The 17,147-nt window shown below is 53.6% G+C and overlaps 1 protein-coding gene across 7 annotated transcripts in view; it reads right to left on the bottom strand.

The window, feature by feature from the left end:
• The window catches only part of RANBP3 (RAN binding protein 3), a 54,736-nt gene that overhangs the window by 20,472 nt on the left and 17,117 nt on the right, over nt 1-17,147 (bottom strand). For 4 of the 7 annotated variants that reach the window (XM_082622740.1, XM_082622741.1, XM_082622738.1 and 1 more), the window contains exons 2-5: nt 15,867-15,922; nt 10,358-10,546; nt 1,627-1,663; nt 1,454-1,540 (exon numbers count right to left, since the gene is read on the bottom strand). In XM_082622740.1, the coding sequence (XP_082478866.1) occupies nt 1,454-1,540; nt 1,627-1,663; nt 10,358-10,546; nt 15,867-15,922 (369 nt within the window). The remainder of the gene's footprint in view (nt 1-1,453; nt 1,541-1,626; nt 1,664-10,357; nt 10,547-15,866; nt 15,923-17,147) is intronic. The other 3 variants (XM_082622743.1, XM_082622744.1, XM_082622742.1) reach the window with 1 other exon arrangement.

Genomic DNA, 17,147 nt, shown 5'->3' on the forward strand with positions numbered 1-17,147 from the left:
GGACTGCTCGTGGCTCCACTCCCCTGATGGCTGGGTGCTGAGCATCCCCTAGGTGGTGACGCGCGAGGAGAGGGCTAACGCCTGCTGGTCCTCTACCCCTTTAGCCTACGGTCACAGCACAAACCACCTCCTCTCTCCTCCGCTGCACCTTCTCGATGCACAAAGTGCGGTTCAGCAGTGGATGGTGAGCAGGAAGGAGCATGACCAGTGGCCGGAAGTGGACGCTCCCTCCTCCTGTAGTAAGGCTCACGTGACAAGCGTGCAGAGATCCTTAGAAAAGGACGTAACCGCAGCCTGCACTGTAGACCGCCCGGAAGGCTCCTCAATGCCTGGCTAGCAAACGACAGTGCCTCTATTCAGGGGGGTCTCCCGCAGTTGTGAAAAAGGATGAGGCAATGTCCAAAACAAGTGTTCAGGGAACAGGCATGAAATCAAGTGTTACAGGGATGATCGTAAGAGGACACTCACTTTCTGCACTGTACGTTCCTGTGACTTTCACATTATTCTTGGAAGCAGAAACAAAGCTTCCAGGAGTGTCTTTTTTTCCCCTTAAAGTGATATCCTTAGGGCTCACACTTGTAAATGTTTTACATGAATTCCCAAGAATGAACTTCAAGCTGGGGAACTGGAGAGTGTCTGTAAGCCAGCACCACAGACAGCACAGGGCGACGCCAGAGTGGACGGAGCCAGGACTGGGGGCGGGCGTGGGGAACTCTGCCGCAGCGTTCACCCTCCAAGGCGCAGGGGTGTCCCCAGGCTTGCAGAGCCCCCTGCTATAGTCCCAGCATCTCCCTCTACCCCAGGAACCCGCCTCTTTCCTGCACCAGCCTGTGTCCACCAGCTGGTCTGCTGGCCTGTGTGTGTGTGCAGACCTGGCCCCAGGCTGGAGCTTCCAAGCCCTTGGGCCCACCCACACCCACAGGGACAGGGTCCCAGCCTGGCCAACCCTTCCAGGTTCCCCCAAGCCCCCTTGTCGGGGAGCTCACGGTATTCCACCACCAAAGTGCCTGCTGGGGCCACTGGACTCCCTCCTATGTACTGTCTGTGTGTGTGTCTGGGCTTCTCAACTGGCCCACTGGGCTCTAGGCACATGGATGAAGGGCCAGGAAGACACCCCATTTCCCCCACCTTCAGTCAACACATGGCCAGTGGCCCTTGCAAGGTGGACGTGCGCTTAATGGTCAGAGCCCCGACCAGGGCCCTGACGGTCCCTTTCAGAGGGACGATTTCTTCGCAAGTCTTGCTTATTAATAGTCTACTAGGTCCCACCCCTCCAGACGGGGGCACCTGTGCTACCCTCGGGCACGCTCCAGCCTCGCTCCTGACGGAGACTGAGTTAATTCTAACGGGACATGCAACAGGGGACAGACAGGGGTGTGAGGCGCTGGAGGGGAACAGCGGGCTTGGAAACACAGGTGCTTTCACCGTCTTAACGAAGGGCCGCAACTGTTACCTGACTGTGAAGGCGGGAATTGCGTCAAAGAGGATGTTCTTTCTCGCTTGATGGGAGGGCAGTAATTTCCATCTTCTCGGTCAGAATCTACAGAAAATGAGGAGAAGGAGAAAAATCAGGCTGCTTCCGCTTTTACAACCAAAGCTGGTGAAACATTTGAGAGATTTCCTCACCTTCTCCACCTTCGGGGCTGGAGCCTCCGGCTGACCTCTGAAACAAGAACACATGTAAGGGCGGTCAGAGAGGGCCGCATGGCCCAGGGCCCGGCAGCTCCTGACTTCTGCCACAAACGGATCCCGAAATGTAGTGCTGAGGGCGTGTGGCCTGGGCTCAGTCACCCGGGTCACAGACAGGCTTTCAACCTAATGCTCAAAAATCCCCCATGAACCGTCACGCCTCTGCCTCACCAGGCCTCGTGCCAAGGAATCCTCTTAACGGCTGGGAACGCGTTCCCAGCACAGGATCAGTTTCCGTGTTTCTCCACCGGGTACAGCTAACTGGCGTTCCCCCACCCCAGCCCCCCAATTCAAACAGTGAAACTGGATCTGGCCAAGTTCACTTTGCCAAGAGCTGGAAAGCGACCCTCTCTGCACCCTGAAGGGCTGCAGGAACGCTGACACTGGCTGCGTGACACCGGGTCATGGTGGTTCCCATTCCTGGCCCTGGCACACCCCATGGTGTGGAACCGTTTCGAGGTGGGCTGTTATTTCCAGAGCAGCTGAGAGCTTTGAAGCCTTGGGCCAAAGTGTTCAGAACAGAATCCCCAGGTACAACAGCTCAGACCGCAGGACCCACCGAACGATCATCAGCTGAGAGAGAAAGGTGGCTGAAGAATCTCCCCCTTGACAACCTTTAATTTTAGAATGCGAACGAGCAATTAAGAAGCTTACAATGAGTCCCCACCCCATGTGGGATAATACACAGTCCCTGCTGTACATCCCCTCTCAGGGACTTGAGATTCTTCAGAACTAAGCAGCCAAAAGCAAACTTTGAAGGGTGAACATCACCACCCCCGCCCCCGAGTCACCGGTTTAAAGAGCAAGCAGGGGAGCCAATTTTCTTATTTTCAGAAAAGCCCCTCAGGAGTCAAGTTTAGCCAAAGGAGGACCACCTGCCTCGAGGAGCTGTTAGGGATTAAATGAGATGATGCAGGGAAAGTGCTTGGCAAGCTGCAAAGCTGCGTGTAAAAGCAGTAACTGCTGTAAATAAGAAAACTGCAGACGAGGAGCCGGGGGACCTCCTAGAGCTGGGGCAGCACTTTCCCTGTAAAGGGCCAGAAGGTATTTTCAGCTTCACAGGCCCCATTCGGGCCACACGTTGTACATTCTTTATTTTGTTTTTACAATCCTTTAAAACACCATCTTAGCTTGCAGGCTGGACAAAAACAGGCGGGGGGCAGAGTTTGCAGACCCATACTAAAGGACAGTGAGAGCCTGGACGGTAAGAAAAGGACCCCAACCTGGCCTTGCCCCCCAACCCCCGCATCAGAGACCATCCACCAAAATGCCTGGGAGGGCTTCCGTGGTGGCACAGTGGTTGAGAGTCCACCTGCCGATGCAGGGGACACAGGTTCGTGCCCCGGTCTGGGAAGATCCCACATGCCGTGGAGCGGCTGGGCCCGTGAGCCATGGCCGCTGAGCCTGCACGTCCGGAGCCTGTGCTCCGCAACGGGAGAGGCCACAACAGTGAGAGGCCCGCGTACCGCAAAAAAAAAAAAAAAAAAGCCTGGGAAACGCGAAACCCTCCTAACACAACAGGGGCTCAATACGTGAACATATCATGGGGCCCAAAATGAAATAAAATACCCAAGGGTCCAGCAGGCTGGCTCTACATGAGTGCAAAACAGTGGCCAGGGCTCGAGCTCAGAGCATGAAGGCACTAAATCCTGCTCTCGAAGGCTTGCCAAGCCTAGTCAGCTTCTCCTAGCTCTGCATGTCCTAAACCTGAAACACGGGGCAAATTATTTCACCGGACCAAGCTTCCACTTCCTCACTTGGAAAATGGTGGGGCCAGCGCTTCCTCTGTAAGGAGGGAGGTGCAGGGGGTCAGTGGGCTAAGCAGGCAGCGCCGCGTGGACAGCCAGCTCACCCCCTCGGGATGTCATACTTCGGGGCAGTGCTGGGGGAGGTGGGAGAGCCAGGTGAGGGACCAGGGGACCCTTGGAGGGGTGGAGAAGAGGGTCTTAGCATGGGGGGCCCAGAGAGGTGCTCTTGCAGTGCTGTCATTCTACGGGGCCCAGGCTGGCATCTGACAGAACGGAGCCGTGTCACCAGAACATCGGGTGCTCCTCTCGGATGCTCCCCTCGGATGCTCCCCTGCCCTGGGTGACACCATGAAGGCACAGGCTCCAGGCCCCTCCCTCCTACTCCTCCACAGCAGGCCCAGCCATCCCCAGCCCAGCCCAGTCCTCGCCCTCAAGTCCCATCCTCGACTCTCCCCCCAACCCCCCCGCCTTTTCACTCAACAAGCATCTCAACTCTCCCAAACCCACCCATGGCAGCCTCTGGGGCCTGTGGGATCCACTGCTTCCTGAATAACTTCTGGCACCTGGAAAATGGCCAGCCCCCTGCCTCTGTAGACACTGCTCCCTCACCCACGGACACCGTCCCTTCCCTTGCCCCCCAGATGAAAATCCCTCAGGCCATGGCCTCACCGCTCCCTGCACTTCTCCATGGCTCTCACTCCAGTCATGGGTCGGTGTCAGGGTCCCCCTCTAGCCTCTAAGTTCCAGGAGGGTATGGCCCCAGCACACGGTGGGGCTCGACTGGCCTGTGTTCAGTGGAAGCAGCCGGATTCCAGGCACTCCATGGGCCATGGAGAAGCCGCCAAGGCACATGTCCCCCAAGTTACACACAGAGCAACGGACCCGAAAGCTGTGAGGCCAGAGTGTCCTCCTGTTTCTCAGCTGCTGGGGAGGACAGTTCTCTGTCACCTCAATCTCAAGAGGACCCCCGCCTTTCCTCTTGGCTAGCTAGGTTAATTTCCACATGTGTGAATTTCCGAGCATTCCTTCTGCTATGGATTTCTAATTTTATTCCATCGTGGTCAGAGAAGACTGTGTGATTTCAATCCTTTTAAATCTACTGAGACTTGTTTTGTGGCCTAGTGAGTGGTCCATCCTGCAGCTTCCTGCATGCCCCTGAGAGGACCGTGTACCCTGCAGCTGCTGAAGTGCTCTCTGTCCTCGTCCTGCTTCTGTCTGGACGTTCTAGCACCTGAACATGAATGTGGAGCACTGAGGTCTCCAACAATGTACTGGATTGTCTATTCTCCCCCTTCATTCTGTCAGTTTTTGCTTCGTGTATTTTGGGGCACTTTTAACAACACTTAACTTCCTCGCCTCTGCCAGTGACACCCCAAACCTCTCAGGGATCTGGGTCTCCTTGAAAATTTGATGGGTGCTAGGAGCCCTTCTCCAGAAAAGTACCCAGACCTCAGGGCCTGCAGCCCCGCCTCTTGGGGCCCAGGACTGCTGAGGCCGGGCAGCCTCCTGCAGCACTGGGCCCCCTTCGTCCATCACACCCTAGCCTTGCTGTCTCCTTCCTGTTTCCTGAACATGTCAACCCTGTTCCTGCCTCAGTGTTCCTTCTTCACGTGCTACTTGCACAGCCGTCCCTGACCACCTCCAGGGTGAACCCCTGCTCACAGGCTACCCCATCGCCCAGCAAGCAGGAACAGCTCCTCTCCACCCTACCCTCCAGCCTCTCTCGGGCCTCTGCCCTGTTTTGTGCATCACAGTTGGGTGTGATATAATGTGTCTACCTATTGTTTGTCTCCTGCTACCATGAGGCCCTACCCTGTCTGTTCTGCTCACAGCTCATACACCCCACACCCAGGACACTGCACAAAAGACGCTCAGCCAAGTATCTACTGCACAAATAGAGCCTGTCCTCTGCCACAGCCCCTTTGGTGACCTGGAGAAGAAAGGGCACCTGGCCAGACAAGATCAGAGACTCCTAGACCCCCGACCCCTGGAGACCCTCAAATCCATGCTCCTAGTCTATTCTAAGACCCACCCCACAGGCATGTGGCAGGCCTCTTGGTCCTGGAAAAGCTGGGAGGCTAAGGCCTGCAAAGGACAGCACAGGAAGATTCCCCAACTGGAAGGACCTTCCAGAGGCTGCTGGAACTTCCTGGTGGATCTGAAACAGCCGACTCAGAAACAGTGAGGAAAGTGACGCCAGCAACTCTCCTCAATAGGAACTAGGGCAAGGAAGCAGGAAGACAGACTGCAAAGCGAAGTCATTTCTGCTTGCCTTTGGAGCCTACTTGACAGCTAAAAACCCTCCACCACTGCTCATGCGAGAAGCAGCCTGCCTCCTGCTCCTGCCGGGGAAGGCCTGCGCTTGCCATCTGGGCCTGGCTGCCTCGTGCTGTCTTCCCCCAAAGCAGGAAAAGGCCTGGTGTGCAGCAGCTCCCCTTCAACCCACACAAGGCCAATGCCAGCTCCACAGACACTGTCCTAGGACACAGCAGCCTGGGGGGCAGGACCTCTTCCACGTCAAAGTGGTCTGGGGGCCACCCCTCGCCCCAGCCAAGGGAACAGCTCTTCAGGGGTCAGTCTAGAACAATGCCTGGGACACACATGGAGTCAGGCCTTGCAATCCCAACTCCTTGGAGCCCAGAAGGCTGCAGCCAAAGCTCAGGAGCCACTGCTCCAGGGACTCCTGTGAGGAGGATTTTAAGAGCAGGCTTTCAGGATCTGTGCCTCTGGGGAGGAGCGAGGACAGAGCAGGGTGTGGAAGCCCTATTTCCTCCTCCGCTTCTTCCCACAGCAGAAGCCACCACTCAAGGATTGGGGCTTCAGGATGACACCCCGGGGACGCTGGGACCAGCACCCTTTAGGGATGCCACGACGAAAATATGCCCAACGAACACTTGCATGAGGAGGCTGAAGAGAAAGAAGACCAAAGAGAACACTTCAACTTATTTTTCTGGCACTGGTGAATGAATGAAGTGGACGGCGGCCAGGCCGCGGCCTAGCGAGCAAGCCCGCCCTGACTGCGCGCCGCAAGGTGGCCTGAGTCCCACCAGCGGGCGGGGCAGGCAGCGCAGTCCTCTCCCCTCAGAAGATGCTGGAACCTCAGGGGAAGCAGCTCATCCTGTGAGGTGCGTAAGTCCCTGTTGCCAAGTACAAAATAGGAGGGAACGCCTAACCCAGGATGGGGCCACAGGCGTGAGAAGCTTCTGGTCTTGGTGTAAAGGATGAAACAATGAAAATTACAATCGTTAACTGAATCACTCTGCTGTACACCTGAAACCAACACAACATTGTAAATCAACGATATTTCAATAAAAGTTAATAAATACAATTATGACTGTAAAAAAAAAAAGAAAATTACGATCGTTCACTTTGCTAAGGCTTGAACCCTTCCCCCCCCAAACATGGCTCTCATGAGGCTGCCTGGTGTGGCCTCGAGAGGACAAGGCTGCCAGGCCAGTCCAGGAGGAGGGGACGGAGCTGAGACACAGACACAGACAAATGGGCAGTGAGCAGGAATGAATGGTGCTGCCTTCCTGACCTCCCGGAAAAGACCAGAAAGCAAGACCATGTCAGGGAAATTCCTTCCAGAAAATGCCAGACACCGTTTGGCCTGCCTGGGACTCAGTGATTCCCCATTTGGACAGCCCAGTTAGAAAGCCCGCTGCTGGACTTCCCTGGTAGCGCAGTGGTTAAGAATCTGCCTGCCAGTGCAGGGGACACGGGTTCGAGCCCTGGTCCAGGAAGATCCCACATGCCGCGGAGCAACTAAGACCGTGCGCCACAACTACTGAAGCCCACGCACCTAGAGCCCGTGCTCCTCAACAAGAGAAGCCACTGCAATGAGAAGCCCGTGCACCACAACAAAGAGTAGTCCCCGCTCGCTGCAACGAGAGAGAGCCCGCGCATGGCAACGATGACCCAACGCAGCCAAAAATAAAATAAATAAATAAATAAATAAATAAATTTTAGAAAGCCCACTGCTGGGGCTGCAGGAAAATGGACGCCTGGGATTAAAAGTCACTTAAGGGGGGCCTCCCTGGTGGCGCAGTGGTTGAGAGTCCGCCTGCCGATGCAGGGGATACGGGTTCGTGCCCCGGTCTGGGAGGATCCCATATGCCGCGGAGCGGCTGGGCCTGTGAGCCACGGCCGCTGGGCCTGCGCATCCGGAGCCTGTGCTCCGCAACGGGAGAGGCCACAACAGTGAGAGGCCGCATACCGCAAAAAGAAAAAAAAAAAAAAAAAAAAAGTCACTTAAGGGGTGTCCTTGCCTTCATGTGGACCACAGGCAGATTCACTGCTGTTTATTCTGTAACTGAGGGAACCAGCTCAGAGATTTTTACCAAAAAGGCAGACATCGAAAAAAGAAAAAGAGAGGTGGCCTCCCAAGATGTGAAAGCTGGGCAGGGGTGGGGCAGAACGAGGGTCAAACCCCGTGCAGATGCCAGAGGATGAGGGGCTGGGTCCAGACTCTTTCTGAGCTTCCTGGTGGGTCTCATAAACATATTTCAGGCTCGGCAGTGCCTTGGTGCAGAGCTTCAGTCTGGTAGACTTCAGCCAGCCTCCAAGTGAGCATTGGGAACGCTCGCTGTCTCCAGATCAAACGGACAACTTAATCTGGATGCGGTTTGGTCTCCTTCAAGCTGCCTTGTGAGAGCCAGGAAGTCTGATATATTGAGACTTTTTCCTGGTACTGAGTCTTCAATGGCCAGAGTTCTGATGAGACTGAAAGACGATAAGGGCCCTTTATAGGCAACAATTCAGCGAGCCACTATTTATTATAAAGAATTTGCAGCTTTACACTTGCCCAAGGGATCGTGGAATAAAGAAGACACTAAACGTGAGGGATGAGACCTGTCAGGTAACATGTGGGTGTGTCCTGAACTCCAGTGTGGTACCGAGCAAGCTCCAAATCTGCTCTGATGCAAAAGCAACTAGTCCGAGTTAGCCATAGAAACATCTCAGCTCGGGAAGAAGCTGGGCTCAGGTTCCATCTGCCTTGATCTATGCCCTAGTTGACCTAAAAAACAAAGGTTACTTTGCCTTGATGCCTAATCAGCAGAGAAAGCCCTGGTTGGCTCAGAGCTGTCACAAGTGATGTGATGGTTGCGCTGCTGGGACTTCTGACAGAACTGGGATCCCCACAGTTACGTGTGTGTATGTCACAGGCACGGCCTTGGCTGCGATGCTGGTACATTCAGAAACTGCTTCCCCCAGCCCCGACTCTCTCCCACGTGACATAACAACCGTCACCAGGCTCCCTGCCATCGCGCTTGACCTTGCATTTGCCAGTTGGGGCACTGCTTGAATGTCTCGGAATTAGAGTCTCTGACCCACAGTCCAAAAGAATTGAGGAGCCGAGCTCCACCGGCCAGGCCTCAGAAATCACCATCTGGACCGGCCACAGCCCGAAGGCGAGGCCCCCAGGGTGCTTCCTGCACAGGCCCCGTCTCACCAAGTGGTCATTAGAAGTAAGGGGCCCGAAAGAGCCTTGCTTCTGGAAGGGCAGTTGCCGTGACACAGCCTCTACTGTTTGCCACCCTCCACTGAAAACCCTCGACCTCTTCAGCAGGAGATGCTCCGTAAACTGTGCTTTTCAACCCAGGCAGCAGCAGAAGGGCCCAGTCTCCTGGGCAGATCCGCACAAAGATCACCTGTCCTCAGGGAACTGAAAACGTGGACTTGCAAAGGCCGAAGGCATGAAACTCATGATGCCCAATTTGGGAGAAGGTTCCAGCCTCCAACCTCCAAAGCTGAAATGCCTCTGAATTCTTGCTGTCAGCCCTCGTGTGAGGACTACGCTCCCAGAACTCCCTGGTGTAAGCACCTCGGGCCGGAACCTCTTGTGGGCTTCCTTACCCCAAGCCCACTTCTATGCCACGTGGGACTCCCCCATACCCCGCCCCACACAGGGAAAGCCTTCTTTTCCCACCACACACCGATTCCTCCAGAATGTTAAAGTTTGGCTCCAACCTCACCTTGGCTGAGTACCACTTCTTCCTGCATATCCCAGGGTTTGGTGGCTCTAACTGAATTTTAGCGGCTTCCTTAAGGACACAGAAGACTGGTGATGGGACACGGGGAACCGCTAAAGCCCTGGGATTGTGACACCCTGCAAGGCTGCCCAGGGTTCAGTGTGGCAGAGCGGGATCCTCTGTCTTCTTGAGAGTCATTTTTCCCTGTCATGAGAATGGGGGACTCTGGCACTAGGTACCGAGAGGACAAGGTTTCGATCCTGAATGTAGGCTAATGTTTACCTTTCCCAATTTATCAAACTCCAAAAACTCAAGACATTTCTTGTTCTGGAGAGCTCACAATCTTCTCCACCTATAATCTTCAAAAGCCTTCTGAATACAAAGATAAAGGGTTCAAGGGATTCCCTCTGGATTCAAAGGAAGAGTCTCTTCTTCTTCCTGCTTTGATTGAAGACAAGCAGTTCACAGCCCAACCACAGTCCAAACACAACCGGTCTTGCAAAGCAATCTGCAGTGGACACCTTTTCCTATAGGTCAAGGAAGCCGGAGCCTTTCGTGTTTCTAAGGTAACTGAACTTGAATGCCCAAATTCAGGGAGAGGAGAAGGAAAAATGGAAGGAGGGAGAAGGGGCCGAATTTGATGTGGAAGGTTCTACCCCACTACTCAATTCCTCTTTTGACCCCTCGCCTCTTTCAGGAACCAAGACTAGCTTCTGGCTATGGGTAAATGTTCCCCCAACTAGAAAAGTCTCAATGTAAAAGGGGACTTCCTCTTTCCTGACTTTTTGGCAGCAGGAATTAAAGGGAGCTGAAGAGGGCCTTTGTCGTTTTTTCAGTTATCATCAGCTGCTGACAACCTGGGGTGTGGATCTGAGGGGCCCGGAGGGAAAGGGGCCAGTCTGGGTTGGGAGCCCCGGGCCGTGGGATGCCGGGTGGAGGTGGACTTACCCCTGCCAGTTCTCGTGGAAAAGGAAGAAGCTGGGCTTCAGGAGCGCTGGCTGAAGCACTAGCGGGGGCAGGAAGCTCTAGGGCATGCTCACCAGCTGACTCGGGGTGACCCGTGCCATGGTGGGGGGCCTCAGCCTCCCCCCGAGGCTCCTCTCCCGAATCCGACAAGTCTTTTTGCTCTGCAGAGGACTGGGAGCAAAAAAGACAATTTTCCTTCAATGTAGATAAAGCCAGCAACGCGGGGCAGGGGATGAGGGCAGGGGAAGGTCTGGAGATGCTCGGCCTTTAGCAGCTCCTGCCCGGGAGGTCAGGCCAAGAGAGCTGGCACATGCTACCGTGTTCCGCTCCACAGAGCCAGCCCTCCACACTGACAGAAGGGCAGTGAGCGCGGACCTGCTGCTGTCGGACCTGGCAGGGAGCTCTGAGGTGTGCAAGAAGTTGGACCCTCCTTCTGAAAACTGCAAGGTGGCCCCTGTGGCACAGAGACCCTCTGCCGATGGCAGCGACTGAGGAAACACACCCCTGTGACCAAGACAGGGGCGGTGCCTCTAGCAGAGGGGAACAGGGGCAATTGTGTCAAACTGTCCCCAGGGCTTAATAACCCATCCACTCAAACATACTCGTGAGGGGAGGTGGGCGCCAGTACCCTGTCTGGCCACTGGGAGAGCCAGGGCGGCGGGGGCCAGGGCTTCTGCACTGGCTGCGGCCCCGCCAGCACCTTCCCATCTCTGCCGCTTAAACCCGAGAGGAAGGGAACGCTTTCTTGCTCGGTGAGCGCAGGTGTGGGGTGACCCCGCAAGCTGGCAGACACACAGAGAGCCAGTTTTGTATCAACGGACAGGTGGGTGGGGCTCCGGCTGGAGGAGGGAGCCCCTCGGCCTAGAATTCTCCCAGGCTCCCCCCGCACATCCCGGGCCAGGGCTTATCTAGAAAACAGCCAGGGGAAGGGGAAGCCGGTCCCCGAAGTCTTCGTCCTCAAAAGCACAGACACCCCCCTCCGGCATCCTTTGAGGTGGTTCTTGGGATTCTGAAGGGGCTTCCATGGGCCGAGGGCTCCGTGGCCAAGACTCTTCTTGAGAGGTGCGTTACAAAGCTGGTGTCCTGGAATAAATACGTGGGCTCCGGTCCCCAAGCCTCCCGCCTGGCATCGTCCACCACACGTTTCTCTCGCGTTGTGAACTAAAAGACCACGGGGCCACCCTGTCTCCCTGCAGACACAGCTGTGTTCTTCCTGCCTGTGAAGTGACTGAAACCTCTTTAGATAGGACTTGGGACTATTTTTAAATGTGTGAGCCTGCTAGATGAAAGGAACTACACAGAGGATTTTAAGAGAACTTTCAAACATTCTTAGGAAAAAGCAAAAGCAACACAACTCATCCATACATTTAAAAAAGCCACCCAAATTGACTCTTCCTATGCAGGGGAGAGCCAAAGACATAAAAGGCCCTCCTTCCCAGGCCGCCCCTCAAACCTGTCCAAGGCACCGAGGTTGGTCCATGCACCAGTCTGCTGCTACTTTATGGCTAGAGATTTAACACCATTTTAGAGAGAAAATGAAACCCAGAGCTCTAGGGGAAATTGCCTATCTCTGTTCAGAACCACTTGGATTTTTTTTTTAAATCCCTGCTTTTCGAATATAAATGTTGAAATGCCCTCATGGCATGGCAGACTAGAGATGAAGCCAACGTCGGAGGACCAAAAAGAAATACAAATGCTATTCCAGCATTTTCTCCTTGGGTCTGAGTAAGCTCTAAGGAACCAAGATAGAGCCTGTAGTTTTTCAACATGTTTGTTAAAATCGGACTTCGAGATTTTGGCAGGCTTTGACATCATCCTAAAATATACGTGGCTGACAAAAAAACCACGCATACAGCGTACGCTTGTTACACACACAGTAAGCTTCCAGTGTTGTTGGTGACACCCTGTTTTCTGCCCAACTGCTGTTGTAACTGCTTTCTGCCTTTTTGCTAAATGGACATTATCCTGCCAGTGCAACCCCAAAATCTTCTGCCTTCAGATTAGCAAATATTTGGAAAATAAAGTAAATGAAAGAAACGTTCAGTCGTCACAAACAGTGAAACAAACTATGGAAGGAGATTCAAATTCTCTTCACGTTAAAGAGAAAAAACCTGTCTGTCTCCATTCAAGGCAGTTAAGAAAAGGTTTTATTTTTGCCCCTAAAACACAAATGGATGGAAACGCAAGCATTTTTGTGAAGAGCGCCATCTTGAGGAAGCTCAAGAACAGGAACACAGTAGAGACAGTTCCTGTGCTGTCAGTCTGGCTCCAGGTTTGCGTTTCGGGTGTCAGGACTGGAGTTCCGCTGCTGCCCGATGCTCTAACACGGAACAGTGGGAGGATTTGATGACTTGTCCTGAGACCAAGGGACGTCACCGGCAGGCCACCACCACCAATCTGTGGTTTGCTGCAAATGCAACTCCAACTGTCTATGGGCCTGACGGAAAATCCTGTGTGTCTCTGTCACCAAACCAACACCAAAACGCCTGGGCTGGCAGCCTAATTTTCTTCTTTTTGATTTCAAAGACTTTGAAGGGGGCCGTGGGCTCTTGGAATGCATCCCACTGGGGCACTGGTGGTTTAGAGATCATTCACTGAAAGAAGGTAATGCTCCCACAGTTGACAACGGGACTTCTTGATCTTTGTGGATCAAAAAGTGGCTCAAAAAATAGCTGTATGGGAGACCTAGGTGACAATTAGGAAAATTTCAATGTGGACTATATATTAGAGAGCACTTCTGAATTAATGATCATTTTCTCAGGCGTGCCCATGGCACTGGGGCCATGGAGAAGAATTCCTAGGAGGCGCCTGCTGAAGTATTTAGGGGAAAACTGTCAGGTGGGTGCAACTTATAGTTGAGCGTTTCTGGCATTTATGATAAAAATGGTAACGGTGAAGCCAGGTGAAGGATACCCAAGGGTCCACAGTACCATTCTTTTAACTTTTCTGAGGATTTGAAAAAATTTTCAAAAACAGAAAGTTGAAAAGGGAAAATAAAAGCTCCCTCAGAAAAAAACAACGGCAACCTGAAAAGATCTTCCCAACTCTTGCTACTGTGGCGTGAGGAGGGAGGGCTGAAATCACAGCAAGAGGGGGAAGCTGGGAGGGTCTCAAGGTGTCATTTTGTGAGAAGTGTCATGGCCACTCCTTGCAGACCTACCTTCCCGTCGTTTCCCCTGGGCCGGGGAGCCATGCGGCCATGGAGCCGGCTGTCCAAGCCTCTCCGCTTCCTTCCCGCCCGACGCCCGAGCTGTCATAGCAGCAGAGAAAGGAGGAGGGCTCCGTGTCCACTGGGCAGCTGCCCACCTGGCAGCTCAGAGGGCGGCCCCGACGGACACGCAGGCTCCTCCGGCCTCTGCCATTAGACGCAGACCGCGCCCTTCCGGTGATCTTGTCACACAAGTGTGGCAGCAGGCGAACTCTGAAGAGCTGGAGGCCAGTTATTTCTAGAAGCCCATTTAGAGCTGGCACTGAGTCAATATTTTGATGCGCACGTTTTCACGGTGACGAGCACCTCCCTGGAGACTCTTCAGGTTCAACCTCACCCCGTTTACGTAATTGGCATCAACCTTCTGAAGGTGACACGTGTAAGTCAGCCTTTGAATTACGAAGCAACAGAACCACCTCAACCGTGAAAACAGTACTGAAATAAGAGTTAGCCATTTTAAAAGCATTTTAAATTCAGTCAAATAAACATTACGTTCTAGCGTTTCACCCTGCTGGCTGTCAGAAAGTCTTCAGGTTTTAAGAATTATTCATTCCAATTACTTGTTTCAAGTCTGGGTTGGCAAACTTTTTCTGTAAAGGGCCAGATACTAAATATGTTCGACTTTGCAGGCCACCTGGTCTCAATCCAAACCCCTTCACTCTGCTGTGGACAGCACGGGTGCGGCCTCAGCTCTCTGCACGGGCCAGGCGGGGCCGAGCGCCAATAAAGCTTTATTGACAAAAACAGCAGTGGTGGCAGCCCTCTTAGTTGGCTGACCCCTGTTTCAAACTAAAAGTGGTTCAAAAGAAAATCATAATAAAACTCAAAATTCTAGAAAATCCCAATTTTACGGAAAACCTAAGAGATTTTACATCTGAAGCAGAACCAAACACATCCACCTCTAAAAGCCAGAAGCACATCAAGCCCCTTCACGGTGACTGAACTTCCAAAGGACAAATGATAAAAACACATGTATGCATTGGTCAGGGCCCAAGGGAGAGGGGACGGCAGAGGTTGATGTATCTTGAAAATACCACTCTGAAAACTGAAACCAAAAGGGAAGAACATTTCCTTGTTTCGTTTCCTAAAAAGATTCTTCGGCATAAGAATTAACAACGGGAAAGATTAATTTGAGAACAAGCCAAGCAGATGAGCCCCGGCTGACAAAGACACCCTGCACGGGGGTGCGGGTAGGGGTCTCAGGGCAGCCGCTTCTCCTTCCCGCCCCCTCCACGCACTCACACCTTCCCCGGCACAGCCCTTGAACGCCGGGGCTGCTCTCTTTTCAGGCCAAGGGGCAGGGTTTACAAGCAGCAGCCGGGCCACCAGGAGTCCCGAATCACCAGGCCAGCAGCCCCCAAACTCAAAGCCGGCCACCCTGTGGGGGGACCGGACATCCACCCGAGCACCTGGTCTGTGGGTCACGAGCCCTGAGCCAAGAAGCCCCTCAGATGCTGTCCTCATCAACAAGATGCACACGGATTTCAGAACACCTGCATCAACGCAGCACACTGGTCACCCTGAAATCTTGCCGTGGTTATGACATCACACCTACTGCCCCCGGGCATGAGGGCAGGGACCATCCATTTTTTGGACAAATAGAGGGAGTCCTCATACAAGCTTGGGAGGCATCACCACAGAACATCAACCATCTCTGGACACAACCCCAATGACTTCAAGATGAGCAACCACATGCGACTTTGTGGGAAGGCACTGCTGCACGCACCCACCAGTCCTCTGACGGGCTGCTAGCTCATCACGATGAATTAGGCGAGGTACTTCCAACATCAGGGAAAAGGAGACATTTAAAGCCCAAGAAGGGGGAAGCAAGCTAACAAAGATGGGTGGTGAATATATAATGCAAGCTGACTACTAATTGTTCGAAATGCATTTATGCCAAGTTGGTTGGGGCCAAAAAAATCCCGTGAAAATCTTTAAAGGTCCTATTTTCCCCTTAACCAGCACTGCTCCCTCTCCTCTCCTCCCTCCCCCTGTCCCCGGTCCCCTTTCTCTCTCTCCTACCAGATTTCCTAATGCACAGTACTTCTAAAGCAAATCATTAGGAATGAGAAGGAAGCTGATTCTTCCACTGTTTTTTTAAAGCAGGGTCTCTGAGCCCTGTCCATACACACCCCGTCTTAACCTCGTGCCATGGTAACCTAAAGCCACCGGGCCTTTCCTCCGTGGCAGAAGGTTCCTCGGCCATGCGACCTGGGGAGAGAGAGCTTGGGGAGAAAACAAGGCAGAGTAACCAAGTGAAGGGAGAACATACCGGCCCCTTACCTTTTGTCCTTTATCCTTCTGAAACACAAAGACGGGCGGAGCAATGGCAGGCTTTTCTGCAAAAAGAAAAATTGGTGTTTTTCCCCCCAACACTATATTCGTACAGTAAACAAAGCTACATTCGTTTGTAATAAGTTAAAAACAAAAAACAAACCTGGTATAAAACTAGTAACTCGCAAGATCATCAAATAGCTCAGAAAACAGTTTCTTCACATGGATGAGGGGAAGTGTTCGGTGTGTAAAAACTCGACACAGTGGTAGGATACGTGCACTTTTCTGTGTGCATGTACACACCAATAAAAAGGTTTCAAGACTCACTCAGAACAGGCCATGTCACTGACGGAGGGAGTGCGATGTGGAGGGTGGCAGGCTGCAGGGTGCCTGGGCGGCTGCTACTCAGCGCCACCAACCGTGGTGCTGCAGGAACGAGGCACAGAGACGGCAGGTCCCCAATTTCAAAGGCTGGAGACTAGTTTTAGTTTTTTAATTTTTTTTTTTTTGGTCACGCCACGTGGCTTGCAGGATCTTAGTTCCCCGACCAGGGATTGAACCCGGGCCCCGGCAATGAAACTGTCGATTTTTGACCACTGGCCCGCCAGGGAAATCCCTAGGTTTTTAATTTTTCCACATCTGCAGGCCAGCTGAGGCCAGGGGTGACCCATTTGCAACCTCTGCCCACGGGACGCATGCTCTTTGGAGAGCTTACTCTGCTCAAGTCAGCCCTGCATTCCACCTGGGTCTCTAAGTGAGCACCCGTTAAAAAAAAAGAAGTGTGGAGTTGTGAGAAGTCTGAAAGGCCATCTTGCACAGCTGCTGTTGAAGGAAGAAACCCTTTGGGATGTTGTCACTGGACCAGGGAGATGCCGCCGGTAGTTCTCAGGCAGCTGAGTCCATGGCTCTTGGCCACTTGCCCAAGCGGGCGGCCGCTCAGGAAGGCCCTGCCACTGGCCAGCGGGTTCTGGACAAGGACTGCCTTAACCCATGGGGGGCCCGGAGGCGCCTGCCTCACTGCCTGGGGCCGGGGCGCGCGGCTCTGGGTGCGCTGATGAGCCCTGCTGGCGTGCCCAGGGCCTCCCTCAGCACTCGAGGCCTGGAGAGTGGCGTTGATGGGAAGCCGGGGGGTCATGAATTTGGGGAGCACTTGCACAACCCTTCCCCGTCCCTCAGTTGTGGGGAACCGAGGTGAACCAGGAACCCGCACTCACACAGCTTTAACCCGGCAGGACCACTACGCGGGAGGGGACACAGTCTGCGGGCCATGAGAGCGCTTCTGTGGGACGC

The sequence above is a fragment of the Mesoplodon mirus genome (assembly GCF_964341445.2).
Source record: "Mesoplodon mirus genome assembly, chromosome: 5".
NCBI classification, from domain to species: domain Eukaryota; kingdom Metazoa; phylum Chordata; class Mammalia; order Artiodactyla; family Ziphiidae; genus Mesoplodon; species Mesoplodon mirus.